This window comes from Paramormyrops kingsleyae, chromosome 5 (genome assembly GCF_048594095.1).
Source record: "Paramormyrops kingsleyae isolate MSU_618 chromosome 5, PKINGS_0.4, whole genome shotgun sequence".
In the NCBI taxonomy this organism is placed as follows: domain Eukaryota; kingdom Metazoa; phylum Chordata; class Actinopteri; order Osteoglossiformes; family Mormyridae; genus Paramormyrops; species Paramormyrops kingsleyae.
The window spans coordinates 440847-462412 of NC_132801.1; the positions used below are offsets into that span (position 1 = coordinate 440847).

The window sequence follows — 21566 nt, forward strand, 5'->3', positions numbered from 1 at the left end:
AACCAGAGCATCTGGAGGAAATCTGTACCAGCACAGAAAGAACATGCAACTCCACACACATGCAGACCTGGGGGTGCAATCTGGAGCCCGAACCCTCAGAGGGGAGTCAGCACTGCTGTCCCCTGAATCACTATACTGTACGTTCAAACACAATCATAAGAATCCAAACTCACTGATACACAACATGTACCACTGCGGCTATATTGAGGAGGAAGTGAATTGCATACTGAAGATACCCCCATATAAAAACAAAGGAATAGACATACCGGCACTCCTGGCTGACCAGTTGGCCCCTGATTTCCTGGGGGGCCTGGTGGTCCCTTAGAAAGACAAGATAAAGGGGGAGAAAGAAAAAGAAATGCAGGAAAAGTTAGTTTTCCTTATTTGGACATTTTGTATTCCCTGAGCCTTTTCACAGGTCAACTGTGTCTAATGGTAATTCCCAAAACAGTACAGAGAAGAACATTATCCTTCTTTACCAATGATCACTGTATGTCTTCACAGGCAAGAACTTACTACTTCTCCCTTGTCTCCTTTGGTGCCCTTTTGGCCAGGTCCTCCTGTTTCCCCCTGCAGTGGGAGGGTGTCGGTGAGGGAGAGGCAGACATATAGACATTATAGACGAACATCAAGGATCCAACACAGACTGTGGGTACCTCTATGTAATTAGAGCATACACAACACTGACATAAGAGCAGCACAAATGTTCCTACACAACTCCAACATGTGAAAATACAAAGGATAAAAGTGAAGGAATATAAATACCTGAATGAAGCAGACCTATGAATAATTGCAATGCAGTATCACATGACCCAAGCTTTAAGTCATACCTTGTCTCCATCCTCTCCAGGGGGACCAGCTGGTCCAGCTACACCAGGTAGCCCACCTGGGCCCTGATCACCATCCTTTCCACTTGGCCCAGGTTGTCCCTTCTCTCCCTGGTTGAGAGCAGACAAAGAGAACAACCCAGTCTCATTCTCAAAAAGTTAAATGACAGACTCAGGGGCCACTTTATTAGGTAGTACGTAGCTAGTACTGGGTAGGACTGCTTCAATGGTGGATGTCTTGCGTGTTCAGAGATGCCATTCTGTAGTCCACCATCATTTTTGTACTTGTGGCCTTCCTGTTTGCTTTACGGACTCAGTGACCATTCTTTACCGGCTCTCCCTTTTCTCCCATTGGTCCAGATGGTCCACTGCCGCCAGGACGTCCGGGCTGGCCAATTGCACCAGCTGGTCCTGGAGGACCTCTCTCCCCAGGAGCTCCCTACCAAGAAGAAACAGACATGACAGGCTAATTTCACTGATACACTGATTCACTGATGTATATACAGACATTTAGTAAATCAAGATGTCAAGACACAGTGGATAGACGGATGGACAGGCTTATGTGCAAGGGGTGAGGTATGCATACTATAGAAAACATATACATACAATGGGTCCTGCAGAACCAGTAGGTCCTTCCCCTCCTTTCAATCCAGCTGAGCCCTAAACAGCCAACCGAGTAGAATTCATTATGAAGTTAGTCATGTCACACAAAAGGGAGATGAAATGGATGGATGATATCACCAGATCACACAATTCATAATCATCACCAGCTCCAGCAATTCATAATCATTGCCACCAGCTCTAAAAGTTTGTAATCATCATCAACCTTTTGAGTACAGAGATTTAAAATGATCTGACACAGACACAACCAGAAGTACCAATCTTACCATTGAGCCAGGACTGCCCCTGCTTCCACGGAATCCGCGAAGCCCTGGCGGACCACTCTTTCCAGGATTCCCTGAGGCACCTGGATCACCCTGAAACCACAAAAACAGTCTATGACTGTGTTGTCAGTATCTCTGTCACTGTGTATGTGTTGTCAGTATCTCTGTCACTGTGTGTGTGTTGTCAGTAGCTCTGTCTCTGTGTGTATGTTGTCAGTAGCTCTGCCACTGTGTGTGTGTTGTCAGTATCTCTGTCATTGTGTGTGTGTTGTCAGTAGCTCTGTCACTGTGTGTATGTTGTCAGTAGCTCTGTCACTGTGTGTATGTTGTCAGTAGCTCTGTCACTCTGTATGTTGTCAGTATCTCTGTCACTGTGTGTGTGTTGTCAGTAGCTCTGTCACTGTGTGTATGTTGTCAGTAGCTCTGTCACTGTGTGTGTTGTCAGTAGCTCTGTCACTGTGTGTGTGTTGTCAGTATCTCTATCACTGTGTGTGTGTTGTCAGTAGCTCTGTCACTCTGTGTATGTTGTCAGTAGCTCTGTCACTGTGCGTGTGTTGTCAGTGGCTCTGTCACTGTGTGTGTTGTCAGTGGCTCCATCACTTTGAGTGCTGAAGATATTTACTGACCCCACACCAACAGGTCAGATTTCCCTTGTAACTCAGACCAACCCACAGCCGGGCTTGGCACCTCTTCAGTCATATTCAGAGTATCGTGTGTTAAAAATCTTGAACTAAGTGTTTAATGCTATAGATCATTTGAAAGTTTAGATTTTTCTTAGTAAAATGGGGAGTTTCTATGTTGATGTTTATCTACAGATAACTGCCGACAGAGCAGAGGAATGCTTAGTAGCATAGCATCACCATACTAGTTTTTCTATATTTATCTCTTTTGCCACTAAATTTATCGCCAAAACTGCAATTGATAGCTGAGTAAAAGATAATTCTTTTGGTGGTCTGGATGTCAATGGTAAAATTTAATTGGTGCTGTAATCTGCTGTATAATGGGTGCATAATGGACAATGGACGCGAAAAAGTGCCTCATCTGCCTAGCAACAGCATACTGTGGTTTCAGTTACCTATGGTCAGCCTGGGCTCCAAAATATTAAATGGAAAGTACCAGAAATAAACAATTTATAAGTTACAAATTGCAAGCCGTTCCGAGTAGCATGATGAATCAGTCATACCGGACACCCTTTTTTATAATTGTTTTATTATCTTATTAGTTATTGTTGTTGATGTTTTAATGTGTGTAATTTAAAAATTAAACTTTATCATAGTTATATATGTACATGAAAAACAAGTTACATATGGTGTTCACTACTGTCTGCGGTAGGTCTTGGAACATATCCCCTGCTGACCAGAGCATGTGAGCGGAGTGGAGCAGAGAGAATTTCCACGCTCGCGCCAATTTAAAAGAGGGACAAATAATCTGCATGCCTAATAAATATCACCTTAAACCGATGCCTTATATCATAAAGAAATGTGAGCAACAGCACTCAGAACAGAAAATATTTATTTTTAAACAACATATAGGCAACAATGGACAGGTTTGGCAATGGCATTCCACACAAATAGGCTTAAATATAAAGGAATCAGTGGGCTTAATAGCCTAAAGAATATACAGGCTAAGTGCATCCACGTTTTAAATTCCTCAGTTATTTTCTGTTGATGCTGCTGCTGCGTTACGTGAATTTAAAAAATCCTATTAGACCTAATTTGAATGACAAACTAATTTATTTGATTACCAAATTATAGGCTTTTATTCTTTTATTTACTTTATAGACTTGATATGCTACAACCATATAAAACTTGCTCACGTTTTGCTCTGGCCTCCGCGTGTTCGCTTAGCACACTCATGTTTCAGAGAAAGGTCTTTTTAGATTCCAAAGCAGATCTAAATCTTGATAATTGTATAGATGAATTCTGGGAAGTCGTAGTGTGAGCGGTATCGGAGCGAAATTGGAGCGAGACAGAGCGACCGCTCCAGCCTTAATTAAAAAACTGCTCCGCGCTCTGACCAAATTTCGCCGGCTCCGCTCCTCGCTCACGCTCCTCTCCACTCCGCTCACATGCTCTGCTGCAGACACCGGAGCACTAAAGAACTCACTCGTGGAGTTGGTTTGACATAGAGAACAGTAAAATGACAGGAAGAATTTTTTTTAAGTTTTATTATTTGTTATGTTTGCAGTTTTATGTTAATTCTGGTGTGTTGCATATTCTGCTATAAGTGTCACCCTGGTTTGTCATAATGAGAAACTGCTTCAAGGAGTGGCAAAAAGAGCTAAATGTGACACTGGACAAAGTTCAGAGCAATGTAAATGTTTGTAAATAGTTTAAAATAGTGTTATTTGACAAATGTGTTGCTTATTTGTTTCTGTTCGTTTTTTGGGTGCTTTGATGCATTAGCCAGTTTTGGCACAAATCGGGCACAATGGTACCAAAAAAAGGAGAGAATGCCATAACTTTTTTTCTGTATGCCCTATGTGTTTAAAATATTCTGGAGGTGTATTTCACATGTAGGACAACAACTCAAAATTCAGTATAAGGACCAAGTGTGTTTCAGGTCTACTCTTTCAACAACAGAGTAACTGTGTGCCTGCTTTTTTGGAGAGGTTTTATGAACAATGTCTAGTCTGAGGCAGGGACGGATTATGGGTTGTGAGGGCCCCTGGGCAAAACGTTCGTGAGGCCCCCCCCCCCCACCACCACCACCACCAGCACCACTACCACAACCACCACAATTCAAGGGCCCTTGGCAGCCAAACGCCCTCCCTCCATGTTTCCATCAGAGGCCCTATAGGGTCAGGGGCCTTTGTAGGCAGAGGATCAAAGAATGTAGGCCCTCTAAAATAGACAAACGAAAATACATTGTTGATAAGCGTTGCAAATTGTTTTGGGCTTTGGGCCCCACGGGCCCTCTGCACCCCCGCTGGCCCGGTCCGTAATCCGTCCCTGGTCTGAGGATCTTTAAATTTGAGGCCAAACCATTTTCTTAAAACTGAAAAGGGTTATCTATCAATATCTACAAAAGAATTGAGTCCCATTTTGATATATTCTGAGTAATAAGCCTTTAATTTTGGGTATGTCTTTCAGGTAGGGATTCACCATAAACATGCTTAGAGTTAAAAGAGACATACCACCTTACCTTGGAACCCTCTTTGCCAGCCACACCAGGTAAGCCTTGTTCCCCAGGAACACCAGGTGAGCCTGGGTGACCTCTTTCACCCATGGGCCCAGTCTCTCCTGATTTACCCTGGACAATCCCGGAAACATGCAGACATCATCATGTAGGTACAATGTCCTACATTTATCACCCCATCAGAATATCCCTGCTACATCACAATATTACTCAACACTGCGATATCACCCATTTACAATAACACTGCGATATCAACTGGTCATAACAACCCAGCAATATCACCCAATCACAACAACCCTACAGTATCATTCAACACTGCGATATCACCCATTCACAATAACACTGCAATATCACCTATTCACAATAACCCTGCGATATCAACTGGTCATAACATCCCAGCAATATCGCCCAATCACAACAACCCTACAATATCACCCAGCACTGTGATATCACCCATTCACAATAACACTGTGATATCACCTGGTCATAACAACCCAACAATATCACCCAGTCAAAACAACCCTACAGTATCACTCAACACTGCGATATCACCCAATTCACAATAACACTGCAGTATCACCTGGACATAACAACTCAGCAATATCATCCATTCACAATGACACTGCGATGTCTCCAGGTCACAACAACCCTACAATATCACCCAGCACTTCGATATCACCCCTTCACAATGAAGCTGGAATATCACCTAGTCATAACAACCCAGCAATATCACCTAGTTACAACAACCTTACAATATCACTCAGCACTGCGATATCATCTGTACACAATGACACTGCGATATCACCTGGTCATAATAACCCTGCAATATCACCTAAGCCTGCAATATCATCCAGTCATGACAACCTTAAAATATCACCCAACACTGCAATATCCCCTGGTCACAGCAACCCCACAGTACCACCTAACCCTGAGAATATCAGTCGGTCACCATAACCCTGCAATATCATCTAGTCATAACAACCCTGCAGTATCTCTCAGTCATAACATTGCAAAGGAATGACTGTGATACGGTGATGGTCTATTCAAAATGTATATTACAGGAGAGAGAGTCTCCTACAGAATGATCAATGAACTGGGTGATGAAGAACACACATAATGCATAACACAGCACAGCACGCAGTGAAAAGCATAACGCAGTGAAGTACGTTAACATCAGTCTCCTGAGGGTGACATGACTTTTCCTGTTATCATTAAACCCTTTTTCCCCTCATTGTTTCTGTGCATGTTTTTGTGGCAGAAATATACTATTGGTGCACAGCATCAGAAACCACAGATAATTTATGTGATCATATTTTTTTTCTCCAAGCACAAATTTAGGCATATAATACCTGAAATCCCTGCATATCTCCATTAAATAAAGAGGCAGATGCTTCCATTTGCAGCGGAAGTTTCTTACCTGAGGTCCTACCACGCCTGTAGGTCCTGGTGGCCCTGTCTTTCCTTGAAAACCCTGTAGAAGGAGAGAACAGTATTTCAATCACACATAAAACACTCCTTTATTGGATGACTTCACCTGACATGGATCATAACTCACTGGCTCCCCCCGCTGGCCTGGATGACCAGGCAATCCATCTTTTCCAGGAGGACCCTAGTGCAGAGACAAAGGAATGAGAGACCTATTAAAGCTGCTCCAAACTTCTGTTGTTTACATAGATTCATCTAAAACTACTGACATACATTTGGTCCCTTTGGTCCCGACTCTCCATTCAGTCCTTGTGGTCCTTGAGGTCCCTGCAGTTAAATGAAGACAGAAGATATGACAAAATAATGATGGATTGATAGGTTAGGGTTAGGGTTACCCTATAGGTTACCCTAACCCTAACCCTAACCCTGAGAGCTAATTCTAGAGCATCTGTTAAAAAGAATAAATATAACTGACAAATAAAATAGTTCAACCTTTTAATATTTTGCACATGACCTACACATAATAAATAATTCACTTCAGAGCTGAGCCCATATGAAAAAAATTAGTCACAGAACTCACAGAAACACAGAGAGAATCTATAATGTCTAAGAGCATCATTCTGTTTGAGAAGTCATTGGAGTGACATACCCTTTCTCCCATCGATCCTGGGGGGCCGTCATTCCCGACTGAGCCCTGGGATTAGAAAGCTTATCATGACTAAAGACATTAATATCCTGAAGCAGCATGTCTATAGCCAGACTTGTCCAGGCTCTCATATAGATAACAGTAGCCTGGACGGTGGGGACCCCTGACCTTGTCTCCCGGTTTCCCTGTAGGACCTCTTGCTCCTCTGCTTCCCCGTGTGCCCTGTGGGAAGCAGAACCATGACACAGTAGCAGCACAGGCTGAAATACCCCAGAAGGTGACCATGATGATCACAGCAGCATGAGGCCGTACTCACTGTGGGGCCCCTCTGCCCTCCAGCTCCTGCTGGCCCGGCCGGGCCCTGGAGCAGAGACACAGCACATTAAAGTTATGCTGCAGGATTATCAATGCCGTATGTTTTAATGGTGCAGCACATAGCCTGTACTGATAAACCCAGCAGCCAACCTTCCTGTTCAGTGTGACATATCCCTCAGATCAGGTCAATACATTTCACATTAGGGGCAGTGTGTGGCTCAGTGGGCTAAGCCTGTGTGCCTATAATCACAAGGTCACTGATTCAAACCCAGCTTCAGCACAGCTGTGGGTCTTTGAGCAAGGCCCCCAGCTCCCTGGGCGCTACTACGGGTGGCTGCCCTTCATGGACAAGCTGAGGGAGGCGTAAAGACAATAAAGTATCGATTATCATGTACTGTGGATAATGCTGGGTCTGCTCCACCTGTCACACACAGGTGTTTCTGCAACTAATCTAGTCCTCCATCTACATATTAGAAACTGTTATTTTCCTGAAAACTTGTATTGGAAAAACATATAATATTACTTAAGAGATTAGGAATTTTACACTAAGACATATGATGACTGAAGGCCCTTCATATGTCATATGTCTGTTTTTAATGGTATAATGTGTCTGCTTCACATCTTTTTTTAAAAATGAGAGAGGTCTTGCTGCCCTGCATTCATTGGCTCAGAGATTTGGTTCTTATGAGACTGCACACACTAACATGTCAGATTTCCAGAGTTCCATTCTTACCCTTTTCCCTTTCTCTCCCAGAACTCCAGCAGATCCAGGGAATCCTACTGAGCCCTGCAGGTCAACATGAGGACATTAAAATATATCAATAGAACATTAGGAGATAGTCTGAAGGATATTGAAGCATATGGAGACAGCCATCATCTGTATTCATATCTGGACCTTCGGTCCTTGTCTTCCTGGGTATCCTGGCAAACCAGGAACTCCAAGCTTGCCCTGGAGGAGAAAAATGGAGTGAAGAAGAGAATGGAATGCAGCTTCAGAGAAGACAATGACGTGAGCTGTGAGTAGGTATTGGACAAAACATACAGACTAAGAGGATGCACCTTTTCCCCCATGGTCCCTGCCGGTCCAGATTCCCCTAGGGGCCCAGCTTGGCCCTTGGGTCCTTCAGGTCCATCTTCCCCACGGGGCCCTGTGACCCCTTCATCACCCTATGGACACACGGATTGTAAGAGACATGGGGATCACCCCTCGAAGGCCCCTCACTCTGTATTGAAAATTTAGTGAGTGACCGTATGTGTGTGTGTGTGTGTGACAGGATGGATGTTACCCTTTCTCCATTGATGCCCATTTCTCCTTTTTGCCCGGGGAAACCCTCTTCTCCCTGCAGAGAAAAGACTCCACTTTTCTGTTATGTGGCCTATATAATTATCATCACAACAGGTCTCCAAAAGAACAAGTTTTGCCTACACACTAATATACAGTCCTGGTCAACAATATTGGCTGACCCCTTTATTTTACATACTTGATGTACCCCCCATTATCTCTACGAAAAAATATGTAGTGAAACAGTTTAGGTTTAAATACATTCATATGTTTTGTACAGAACAGCACAGGACAACAAATAAATAAGAATGGGAGTAAAAATCATGAAAACGCAAACATCACCATGACACAATTATTTGTACCATCTTGAAAAATTCAAATCTGTGTGGAAAAGAAAGCTTTAGATTTTCATTTCAGTTTAATTGTACTCAGTTGTGTTAAATTTTCAGTGTGCACATAACTTGAATTACCTAATGAATCATAGCTTTATTGCTTTAAAGGGTGACTTTTAGTTCCCGTTCCTTCTTCACAATGATAAAGATAAGCAAGCTATCAGAGCATCAGAAATGCTAAGGTCAACAAGCGTATGGATTCTACAGGGGACGGGGCCATCTCCAAAAGATCTTGGCAACCCTGTTTCAACAGTTCATAATGTTTTTAAGACGTTTGCTGTCAAGAATCTTCTGGGGGATGGTGGGAAGAGGAAAATTGATCAAAGAAGCCTTCAGACTGTGGAAAAAATATCCGCAGAACTTAAGGCTGACCTGGATCAGTCTGGCTTGATGGTTTCAACCTGTATCATATGCTGCACGCTAAACCAAGAAGGTCTTTTTGGGCAAAGGCCAATGGGGACACCACTGCTGAAGGAAAAACATTAAAAGGTACTACTCATCTTCCCCAAAACCTGCCTAGAGAAAGCACAGTCATTCTAGCAAAATGTTCTATGGACAGATGCAATCAAAGTACAGCACTTTGGCAATGCAGACTACTAATTTGCTTAAGGGTGAGGAAATGAAGCTTATAAGGTAAAGAACACCCTGTCTATAGGCAAATATGTTGGAGGATCTGTAATGGTGTAGGGCTGCTTTGCTACCTTTGCTACTGGGAGCCTTGAACATATTACAAGGAACCATGAAATCAAAGGAATAGTGAAGCAGTTCAGGGTGATGTGCACCCCATGTCAAAAAGCTAGGTTTGGGTCAAAGATCATGGGTCTTCCAGCAAGACAATGATTATAAGCCCAACTGCAAAAGGACAAAATAACTGTTGAAAAAGTAAACCAGACTGTTTTAAACTGGCCAGCAATGGGTTCTGATCTCACTTTGATTGCAAATCTGTGGAAAGAGCTGAAACTTGCTATTGGGAAAAGAAATCCTGCAAGAAACTACACATGAAGAGTGGCAGAAAATACCATCAGACAGGTGCCAGAAGTTTACAGAGTTAGAGGGCATGCTTGGAGGCTGAAATTGTTACCAAGGGTTGTGCAGCCAAATATTAGGGAAGGACACCTGTAATGCTGTCCCGATATTTTGTTTTTTATTATTATTATTTCTGTAAAATCAGTTGAAGAATTCTTTTTGAAGAATAACTTTGGATGTACTGATAAAATATTCTGATACAAAGCTGGTACATTCCCAATTATTTCTGAGATATTACACATGATATACAAAAATTCAGGGTGCCAATAATGCTGACCAGGAGTGTATAATAAGCGTGCATATTTCAGCTTATTTAAAGTGACTGTATGCAAGCTTATCAGTTACACACCACTGTATGCTGTCACTGTACAAGCTTATTAGTTACACACCACTGTATGCTGTCACTGTACAAGCTTATTAGTTACACACCACTGTATGCTGTCACTGTACAAGCTTATCAGTTACACACCACTGTATGCTGTCACTGTACAAGCTTATCAGTTACACACCACTGTATGCTGTCACTGTACAAGCTTATTAGTTACACACCACTGTATGCTGTCACTGTACAAGCTTATTAGTTACACGTCACTGTATGCTGTCACTGTACAAGCTTATTAGTTACACGTCACTGTATGCTGTCACTGTACAAGCTTATTAGTTACACACCACTGTATGCTGTCACTGTACAAGCTTATTAGTTACACACCACTGTATGCTGTCACTATACAAGCTTATCAGTTACACACCACTGTATGCTGTCACTGTACAAGCTTATCAGTTACACACCACTGTATGCTGTCACTGTACAAGCTTATTAGTTACACACCACTGTATGCTGTCACTGTACAAGCTTATTAGTTACACACCACTGTATGCTGTCACTGTACAAGCTTATTAGTTACACACCACTGTATGCTGTCACTGTACAAGCTTATCAGTTACACACCACTGTATGCTGTCACTGTACAAGCTTATTAGTTACACACCACTGTATGCTGTCACTGTACAAGCTTATCAGTTACACACCACTGTATGCTGTCACTGTACAAGCTTATTAGTTACACGTCACTGTATGCTGTAAAGATTATTAGTTACACATTACTGTCTGCTGACACTATATGAGATTATTAGTTACACATCACTGTTTTCTGTCACCTTCTCTCCTTTGCTCCCTTTCAAACCCCTCACTCCATCAGCTCCCTGTGGGACAAGAACAGCTAAGAGTCAATATTTCAGTAAAACAATTAATGCTCTGCCCCAGGGCTTATATTACTGAATTCTTACCTTCACACCTCGTGACCCAGGGTAGCCAATGGGACCCTGCACTCCAGACACACCCTTACAATTAAAAAAAGGATACATTTAGTAAGGAAAACATTTACACAGGGAAATCAGAAGAAAGTGTGGGCCATGTGTCATTAAGCAGAGGACTGCAGGAGCCTACTGTCATAGAAAGAGCTGCATACACCAGCAGGCCACATCTCACCTGCATTCCCTTTTCTCCTGGTGGACCTTCCCTCCCCGGGTGACCCTGAACACAAGACATTTGACAGTGCAGAAAACACATGTACCTCAATCAAGCTGCTTTCCAAAGTTTATCTATCCAAATCTTCACACACCGGTTTGAATATACTGTATATTTCTCTATGTTATTGTCTATAGAATTTGCATTATTAGTAATGCACAGGCTATGTTAGCAGTCCTGAGAAACAGTACTAACCCCACCATTTTGTACTTTCTGTCCTACAAGACTGTTAACACTGTACACTGAAACGCTTTAACTAGAGTCATACATCATAAAACAGTGGCATCTAATGCTGCCAATGTGAGACTTTTAACACAGTCAACCATTCTATTACCATTACATAAATATGAATTTGATGTTAGCTTGTACGGAATGGTGTTGAAGTGGTTTAAGTCCTATTTGACCTTTTAACTTATATCACAATGTTCAAGTTTCCAATAACTGTGCTCCGTTATCACTGTCACTGTTAAACCTGGAGTACAACAGGGACTGGTGCTTAGACCTATATTTTTCTCTCTGTACATGCTGTCATTAGGTAATATAATCCATCCATCCATCCATCTGTCCATTTTCTGTATCCGCTTATCCTATACAGGGTCGCAAGGGGTTTGGAGCCCATCCCGGAGACGATGGCCGCAAGACAGGGAACAACCCATGATGGGGCACCAACACATTGCAAATAACATAATAAGAAACCAAAAATGTTAATTATCACTGACACTGACAGCACCCTAATATACATTTCATCTAAAACCAATGACACCTTATTGTCACTTTAGCTAATTGCTAATGAAGTGAAGGCTAGATGAATGAAAACTTTCTGTCACTGAATGTGGAGAAAACTGAGGTTCTGTTATTTGGCGGTAAGCGTGCAGAGAGGCATGCTATAACATCTGCACTCCACTCTGATGGGCAGTTCAGCTTCTAACCTTAGTGTCATCTTGGATGTAAGCTTCTCATTCTAATCTTCTACAGCTATGGAACATTGTCAGACATTTTCTCATTATTCATGACAATGAGAAACTATATGCCTTTGTATAGAGAAGGTCAAACTGCTGAAATGCTCTACCGTCAGTGAGTACACACTGCACATTAAACACCTTACAGAGATTCAAAAGCCAGCCTGAACTGTTACCAGGAACAAGAAGGTTTTAACACATAACCCGCGCTCTTAATTAGCACTCACCGGAGGGCCATCGATCCCTGCCAGACCCTGCATTCCCTGCTTGCCCTGTGGACCCTGAAAGGCAGCACACAGAAAGTGAGAAAGTTCAGAACGTACTCTGGGGCAGCTTTGTCATCATAAAGGTGTAACACAATGGCTGGTAAAAGGCTGAAGAGTGTCACACCTTCTCTCCTGGCACTCCGATAGCACCCTGAACACCAGGCAGACCCTGCAATGGTGACAAAGGACACTTGAGTGTGTAGTGAGTGTGTCTCTGTACATGAGCAGTGTATTTATACTGACCAGTACATAGTTACCTACAAACTGGCCAGCATATACAACATTTCCAGTATTTAATCTGGCTTCACTTGTCCCTCCAAAAAAATAGAACTTTACACTTAAATTATTAGGTTATGTCCCCCCCGATATAAAACTGTCTCCAGGTCAGGTAAGGTTGGGGAGCATGTGCTGATACAGCGTAAACCAGACTGCTCCGGCCGCTGACAGGCAAGTAAGTGATCATGGAACCTGTTAAGGATGACCCTAGCAAGGACCCTACCTGGCACTGAAAGCAGTGTTATCCCCCTGTAGCTGCCACAATCCAAGCGATCACCCTTCCCCTTCCTCTAGCATTTGATGGTAACATATCATGGTGATTGTCACAGACGTGCTAGCGGAAATTAGCATGTAGTAAATCGTTATGTGTCAGGGTTGGTTCTATCCGACCTGGCTCCTCATGTATCTTCACCGTTTGGCCAGTAGGTGTCGCTGGCCATCCTACCCTCTGTCATTCAGTACTTCTCCCTTCTGTGTTTCTCTGCCTCCTGGACCACTGCATAGCTCAGTGGGCTGTGTATGTGGCTAAGAGTCTGAACCTGCTGGTCATAGCTTTTGAGTCTCACTGGTCATTGGTGTTTATTGCTTTTCTGGTTCCCCCTGTGTGTTCTGTTGCTTTAATAAACCTCTTTGTGTCTTGGAGCTGTGAGTGGATTGTCACCAGATTTTTGTCTGAGTCTGTAACAGTGATGTACACTGTATGAACAGTAAATAAGCATTTATTTGGTTTTATGTCACCGTTGCTTTTCAAACCTGGCAGTCCCTTTACTGAGTTAACCCTTCTGCAGTGCAAACGAACTGGAATTGTGCTGTAATTTGTGTCACTTTGCAGTAAGGCTGGAGTTTGGCCTGGTTCCTGTATGCCAGCAGAAAAACGCCATATGTGTTTGTATCACTTTGTCTCTAACTTCTGTTAAATGTCATTTATTTTTTATTTACATTTTTCTTTCTACTTCCTAGAGAAGAGGTTGGTATCCAAAAGTGTCCTTTTTCATTGTAATGGTTAAAATTTAGATGACACACTTTACTTTAGTTAGGGGAAAAAAGATTTTAGGTATTCTGACTTTACATATTATGTTTGGACACCTGTGGAATGGTTTGTATTTAAGGTAAATATTTCATACAAATTAGCTTTGAAATAGGCTCATATTTTGCATGGGCAATGTGTGGAGGATGTTACATCTTTGGGAGATTTCTAGGTCCCCATAATAACTTTCCCTGTTACTTCTTTGATAATATTTCATCTTATTTTATTTGTTGTGTATGTAACAGTTGTGAGTAAGCGTCTATTAGTTCTAGCGGCTTGTGACGTGGTCACCTGGTATCCAGGGTTTCCTTGCTGACCCGGTGGTCCTGCCTCCCCCGGAGGGCCCTGTTAGCAATGAGATCATTAATCAAACAATTCCTAACAAAATCACAACGTGACTATTCTGCAGTCTATGGTGAAGAAACCAAATCCCAAATCTATACTTAAGAACAATAGGGATGTAATTCAGTTGCGAGAGGGGTGGGAGAGAAAAACTCCCACCTACCAAGTTTCCCTTTGATCCTGGGACACCATCCATACCACGGATACCCTGTACAAGACAGAGATGGAGAAGCAGATAAAATATATGCAGTGTCGCTGAACTCGGCAAGAGCAGCACAGCAAAGCACAAGGCAGGCAATTAGCCATGCGTCAATCCCACTTACCGGCTGGCCAGGGGGTCCTGCTGGCCCTCGCGGTCCAAGCAGCCCTCGAGAGCCCTGGGATAAAGTAGCGAACCACATGGCACATGACTTCCTATTGCTAATGCAGTGTGTCAGAGTGTAACCTGCACATGTATGTGCTTGTTATCAGCGGTTTATTAGTATATGTGTCTTTTTAGATGTTAGCTGCATCAGTACAGATGTCTCTAACTTATGCTATAAGTGTATAAATAAGTAAACTAAAGCATGTGTGCCAGATCTGTTTGGAGAGGAGTAACAGATTGTGAACAATATGTCTATGATGAACAACATATGTCAATGCTGTATACAGGGTATATGTACCAAAAACAGTGCACACAGAATGTGTACAGAGTATAAACCATTATTAGTGTGTTAGGGCCACACTATACTACTACAGGATGTACAGCATGAGTAGGCTGTGTACAAGACATACAGTATGTGCAGCATGGTTTTCTATCGCTCATTTGCACGTAACATCAATGATGTCAGGTCACTGTGTGGGTCAATTAATTTTGTCAGAGTGGGCGCACTGATCCTAGTTTGTGAGCTAGGCAGGCTTCCACTGAGAAGTACGAGATGGGGAGGGGGGCAAGGCTGGGCTGACCACAGGTCACCCCACTGGAAGCCTGAGGTAGGGAGAGGGGGGAATCTATCAAATAGCATACCACTCACTTTGTACAGTACTAATGCCATTAGTAAAATCAGTTACACTGTTATATCACCATCTCTTATAATATTATGCAGGTAATGAAACTGGGTAGTATAACACTACTACATTTGGTAGCCAATAATATAATAGTGTAATAATTTTATTCTCTTTTTAAAATTTTTATTATTATACAGTACTACAATTTCTTTATTTGTCTTTGCTAAGTCTATTGATATTTTTTAAGTCATATATATATATATATATAAATGAACTTTCAAATGTATTATTATTATTTATTTGTACTGTTCTAAATTCTTAATAAAAATTACCCCTTTTTGTGTTGCCAGGGGGGTTTGAGTAGGAGAGGGAAACACAATTTTTGTCAGGGGGGGGACGCTGAATGGGGGAAGGTTTACCCAGGCCACAATCCAAGTTAGATCCGCCACTGATCTCGGACAGTCTGGACCCCATTCAGTTTGAATAACACCATACCAGCTACCAGAGGACACCACCTTGAACCACTTAGACAATAAAGACTGTTACGCAAGACTACTATTTGTAGACTTCATCTCTGCATTCAATTCTTTAATCCTATCCAGACTGATACCCAAGTTCTTAGACCTTGGAATCAACATTTCCCTTTGAAATAGTATTCTGACATGTTCAAAGGTAGACCCCAGCAAACCAGTGAAGACTGCTCAGAATATGACTGCCACACAACTCATAGAATTCCAGGATGCATACACCCCTTGATATCCAAGATAGGTACACCACAGCCACTTTTTCTCTCTCCCCTCCTGTTTCTGAGTCTTATTTGTCTGAGTTCTTAAGGTTCTAGACAGATATAGATCTTCAGCAGTTGGACCTTAAAATTGCTGTTAATAGACTTGTTCCCAAGAAAGCATATCTTGAGACTAGTGAGCTCAGAAATTATAGACCTATCTCAAATCTTCCTTTCAATTCACAGATCCTGGAAAAAGTTGTTGTTTGTTAGCTATCTTCATTCCTACAGAAATGCAACACTAATTAACTTTTTCATTTTGGTTTTAGACCAAACCACTACATAGCAACAGGCCTAGTAAATGTAATGATTTGCTTATGGCTTCCGATCATGAATGTATATATTTGTTGGTGTTACTAGATCTACCTGCAGCATTCAATACTGTGCACCATATTATTCTCTTAGACTGGCTGTGGTTGGCATTAAGGCGACAGCTCTCTCCTGGTTTTGTTCCTATGTAATGGATAATTTTCAGTTTGTTCATGTAATTAGCAACTCTTCAAAGTCAGCTAAAGTTAAATAACAAATGACAAAATAATATATATTGAATTATGCACTGAAAAAAAGTATTTAAATAAATAATAAAATAATAATAATAATTAGTTGGGGGAGGGGCGCTTTGTAGGTTGGGACCCAGAAAGTTCAAATCCCATGAAAACAGAGTGATCCCTCCATTGAGCTATAAAGCTATTAACCCCAATTGCCCCAGGGACTGGCTGAGCCTACTTTCTCCTTTATAAATGTCAGTTCCATGAGGTGGCCTCCCTGGATGCTTTTCCAGCTGTCCTGAAGGAGCTCCCACATGCTGAGCACTCATTGTACCACTTCTCTTTCACTCTCTGGACAAACTAATTTTAAAACCTTTAATACTTCCGACAATGGAAGTTTTGAAAAGAAGACAGATAACGCATTTAGTCAGTGTTTTTTTCATGATTATACATAATGATTTCAGCGAGATATAAACTGAAATACACGAGAAAGATACGCGGTCGACGATGCCCTCGTCCCCAGAACGTTAATAATAGTCACTGCATCATATTTATCGCTTTCTATAATTATATAGTAACAGTTTTTCATTTTTCATTCCATCTACCACTACTTTTCTTGTGTTTCAAACTGCCTTTCCAAAGTGATGGGTGTGGGGTGCAGTGACATTCCAGACTGATGGGCCATTGACAGTATGCAAACTACTACAGGTGTGAGGACACCTATCTCATCAATATTCATTGTGAAGACCACTGACTTTGAGAAAAAGAGTGTCACTCTAAAGTGCTAACACTTTAGTAATCAAACCACATAAAATTTCAGAATGTCACTTTCACCTATGTGTAGCCAACCCCTGTGTCTATAAGCTTCAGAGCTCAAAAGTCAAATACTCAAAATGTCTATAATGTGATTTTTTACAATTTCTCAGCAACTGAAAATAGGTTTTTGAAAAGTATATGTTTAAAGTTGATTTTAACAAAAAATAGAATAATAACATTCTAAGAGGTCTCAGATTATTGGTGCTGAGTTTGTGCTGAATAAAAGCAAATGTAACACTTTGGGATAAATGTTTTTTAGATAGGTGAAATATTTTGAAATGTCAAGGCATGTCAGACTACCCCGAAAGTGGAAAAGAAGCCTCAGACCCCAGGGGGTTAAGTCAAGCGGCCAGGTCATGTGATGTGACACTGTCACACTCTTTTGTAGACGGCTTGCTCTGTCCAAACATTTGACTGGTACTGTATCTGTGAAACTGGATGATGCTACCTAGCTCTCTGTTGAATGACTAAAAAAATCCTTAAGTTAAACACAGTGAAAACGAAAGTACTGCTACTTAGTCCTAAGGCTGCTCAAAGTAAATTTGACAACCTCAGCCTTAGTGGTTTTCCTTTTCAGCCTAACACAGTGGTCAGAGATCTTGGTGTCCTTGATAATTCAGATCTATGTTTCGACGTTCATATTAGAAATATTAGAACTGCATAACAAAGCTCAGCATCGGTAGATGCTCTCCTTTCATGATGCAGAAAAACTTTATAACATCCAGACTGGACTACTGTAATTCCTCCATTCTGGTTGTATATCTGGATCCTTAAATAAAGTTCAGCTGGTACAAAATGCAGCAGCCACAGATCTTACAAGCACAAAAAATTTTATCATATCATCCCTGTTCTATGCTCCCTTCATTTGATTCCAGTTAAGTCCCGGATTGATTACAAGATATTGGTATTACCTTATGAAGTACTGAATGGCCTTGCACCAGAATATCTTAGAGAACTAATGGTCTCTTACAACCTTCCTCGTTTGCTTCAATGTCAAGGCGCAGGATATCTGTTAGTACCTAGAGTAGAAAGCACTACGGCAGGCTGCAGAGCTTTCTCCTATAGAGCTCCTCAGTTGTGAAATAGTCTTCCAGTAGATATACAAGATGCAGGCTCACTCTCAATATTCAAGTCTAGGCTAAAAACACACTTGTTTAGTCTAGCCTAAAGGTATTAAACACTCACCCCCAGTTAGACCTGCAGTATGAGGTGCAGAGTTAGGTGGGGATTGGTGCCATTGCCTTTGAATGAACTGTTCTGTCAGTGCTGTCACTGTAGCTAATTGCTCACCACCAGTTAGGCCTTCTGTGTGAGTTGCAGAGCTGGGTGGGACATTGAATGAACTGTACTGTCAGTGCTGTCACTCTAGCTTCACACGCCCTTGTGGAATTGGAGTGCTGACGTTCAGGGACTCCCCATGCCTGCGCTCCCACCTGCCTCTCCCTCCTACTGATGCTGCCATGGCCGTATCTGCCGGAGCTTACATACTGCACTCACCTACCTGCACTGCCTCTAGTCTCTCCCACTTTGGCTAATGCACTTTTTATCTCCCAACATCACCCTCCTAGGATGTGCTGCCTGGACACCCTAAAGATCAAAATAACCTGCGTACTCAGCCGCCTGCCCACTCTCTTACCTATGATGTCTCTCTTGCCTACCCTGCTGTTGTACCACCATTCATCATGCTGTCAGAAGCAGCACCATCACTTGCCTGACCTTTGCATTTACACCTGAAAATGTTGGATTGTGTAAATTAGGATTTTGTGCATTTGACTTCCTCTGTGGCCCTAGGAGGATTTTCTCCCCCTTTGAGTCTGGTTCCTCCCAAGATTTCTTCTTACTATGGAGTTTTTCCTTGTCACTATTGCCTCTGGCTTGTTCTCTATGGGCTTTGGGCAGGGGCAATGTAAAGCACTTTGAGACAATGTAATATTGTGAAAATGCACTATACAAATAAAACTGAATTGAAATAAATTGAACAAATAACTTAGTAACTCAGTTATCACCCAAATACAAATCATGAAAAAATATAGTAACTGCATGAAATACATGAACCATTATGACTAATTTATGATGAATGAGCATGAGATCAGTACCTAAGTAACACATCGTTTCTGATTAATTAATACATTAAGTAAGAGTGTACTACTACATTACTCGTGCTCCCACGAGCAAAGTGTTACTGTACAAAGTGTACAGTAGAGTATGTGTAGGACATGTATAGCCCCAGAGCACTACTCACAGGTTCACCTGGCTGCCCTCTCGGCCCTGGTTGTCCATCCGAGCCCTAAAAGACAACAGTACCCACAAGAGTGCAGGTTTTCCAGTGAGTAAAGGCCTAGCTCTTATTATATATGACTGCTCTCAGTGAAGTATTATACATCTGTATGTAGAGTATCTCATTCTCTACTCCCAGTCCAATAGACAAATGGCTGTGTAGTTACAGTGAACTACTGTCACAGGGAAATATGTTCAAGAGAGTTATACCCATGCAGTTCTAGATGGGGCATGGTAAAAGAGGCTCACTCCTTTACTCAGAGATGTTATTACGAGACGAAAGACAAAGGAGATTATCCTGCTCTCACTTTTTCTCCTGGGTTCCCAACTGGACCAAGTACACCTGGTTTCCCCCTTTCTCCCTGTGAACCCAAGAGATTTTATTACACACAAGGCAAGCACTGTTACTCAAGGACTAAGTACAAATATTACAAGCATAATTACCCACAATGTATGTGTCATAATAATCTTCACACATAATGCTTGTAAACACAGAATTTATCACCAGGACTTGAATTACTTACACACAAGTCATATATGTGATTATACACACTAAATACTGAAAATGAAACACTGTCACAAAGCAACCACAACAAACATATTAATTACTCACTGTTAAAAGAACACAGCAAAGGTTATAAAACTCAAATACAAAGTGAATACACATACAAGTTTCACTATCCAACTAAATTAAATCCAACACACGTTACAAACATAGTATAGCACTGTAAACACAGAAATGCAGTATACATAAAGAGATGCTCTGCTCTCTTTGAACAACTCACTCTATGACCCTTGCTCCCAGGGAGTCCAGGCAAGCCATCAAATCCTCTGTCACCCTAGAAAATTACAGGCAGGAATTCCATCAATGTGTGTCTCTTAGGAGAGTTACAAAGGTGTCATCAGCATAGTTTGCTGGGAGTGGCATTAAGGATGTGTGTTGTCTGTGGCACTGGGCAATGTAGCAACAAATTTTATAAAGATCATTTTTTTCATACTGGTCTATATTAATAATTATCATGCTGTGGTTATCTTCAATAATAACTCATTATTTATTTACTTTTAGGCTCCATTTATGCTTAAAATTCCCTTAGGATTCCTGGAATCCTCTGACTGGTTTACTGCTTGTTACAGGGGGTGGGTCTGACATTGTTGATAGTGTCGCCACCCACCTCGTATTGATAAGTAAAATGCTATGTCTGACTGCAGGTTGCACCACTGATGGTGTCTGTAATGCAAGTGCTTACATTTGGTATGTTTTACTGGATGGCAATGCTACGAATGATGAAATAAATTCATAGTATTTCCTGCTTTAGTTGGCACATGTTTTTGGCAGAGATTCCAATACACAGCAGTGTATTGGAATCACAGGATTCTTTAAGTTGCCAGAGTACTGCCGCACCACCTGTTTCCTTGGTTTATCCATAATATCTCCTTTTCACAAAAATGTTGTGCCTGCTGTGCTTTTCTTCACCGACACCGAAGTTTCCTCTCAGGAAGCGTTTTTCTCTCCCGTGATTCACGTGTATTATCAGAAAAGCACTGTGTGGTATTCTCCACTAAAAGGATAAACCTGCTGTGTGTTTGCTGTGCATAGGTTGTCCATTCTCAGAACACAATGAATAGCAGCAGGCCAGGGTATTTTAGTCAGCACTGACAAAATGCCACTGGTCACCTTCTTCCTAGCGTTTCTGAATTCTCTGGGCATTATTCCTGTGTGGATTTCTTGTGGACTGTATTTTACAGTGGACCTTCATTTTGGATTCTGCCGGATCACCTTATTGGACAGGCTGCTTTGCACTTACCTGCTCTCCCAGTGAGCTGCCCTGTTATTCTGACTGTATTTTACAATGGACTTTCGTTTTGGATTTCACTGGATCA

General features: G+C 41.8%; 1 protein-coding gene across 1 annotated transcript in view; it reads right to left on the minus strand.

Annotated features, from left to right (window-relative positions):
• The window catches only part of col5a3b (collagen, type V, alpha 3b), a 73199-nt gene that overhangs the window by 29940 nt on the left and 21693 nt on the right, over positions 1-21566 (minus strand). The window contains exons 17-44 of the mRNA XM_023795075.2: positions 20471-20524; positions 19994-20047; positions 19651-19695; positions 14657-14710; positions 14497-14541; positions 14283-14336; positions 12813-12857; positions 12650-12703; positions 11425-11469; positions 11223-11276; positions 11094-11138; positions 8522-8575; positions 8295-8402; positions 8131-8184; positions 7969-8022; positions 7237-7281; positions 7089-7142; positions 6924-6968; positions 6548-6601; positions 6405-6458; positions 6267-6320; positions 4856-4963; positions 1715-1804; positions 1434-1487; positions 1159-1266; positions 831-938; positions 517-570; positions 267-320 (exon numbers count right to left, since the gene is read on the minus strand). Of these exons, the coding sequence (XP_023650843.2) occupies positions 267-320; positions 517-570; positions 831-938; positions 1159-1266; positions 1434-1487; positions 1715-1804; positions 4856-4963; positions 6267-6320; positions 6405-6458; positions 6548-6601; positions 6924-6968; positions 7089-7142; positions 7237-7281; positions 7969-8022; positions 8131-8184; positions 8295-8402; positions 8522-8575; positions 11094-11138; positions 11223-11276; positions 11425-11469; positions 12650-12703; positions 12813-12857; positions 14283-14336; positions 14497-14541; positions 14657-14710; positions 19651-19695; positions 19994-20047; positions 20471-20524 (1701 nt within the window). The remainder of the gene's footprint in view (positions 1-266; positions 321-516; positions 571-830; positions 939-1158; positions 1267-1433; positions 1488-1714; positions 1805-4855; positions 4964-6266; positions 6321-6404; positions 6459-6547; positions 6602-6923; positions 6969-7088; positions 7143-7236; positions 7282-7968; positions 8023-8130; positions 8185-8294; positions 8403-8521; positions 8576-11093; positions 11139-11222; positions 11277-11424; positions 11470-12649; positions 12704-12812; positions 12858-14282; positions 14337-14496; positions 14542-14656; positions 14711-19650; positions 19696-19993; positions 20048-20470; positions 20525-21566) is intronic.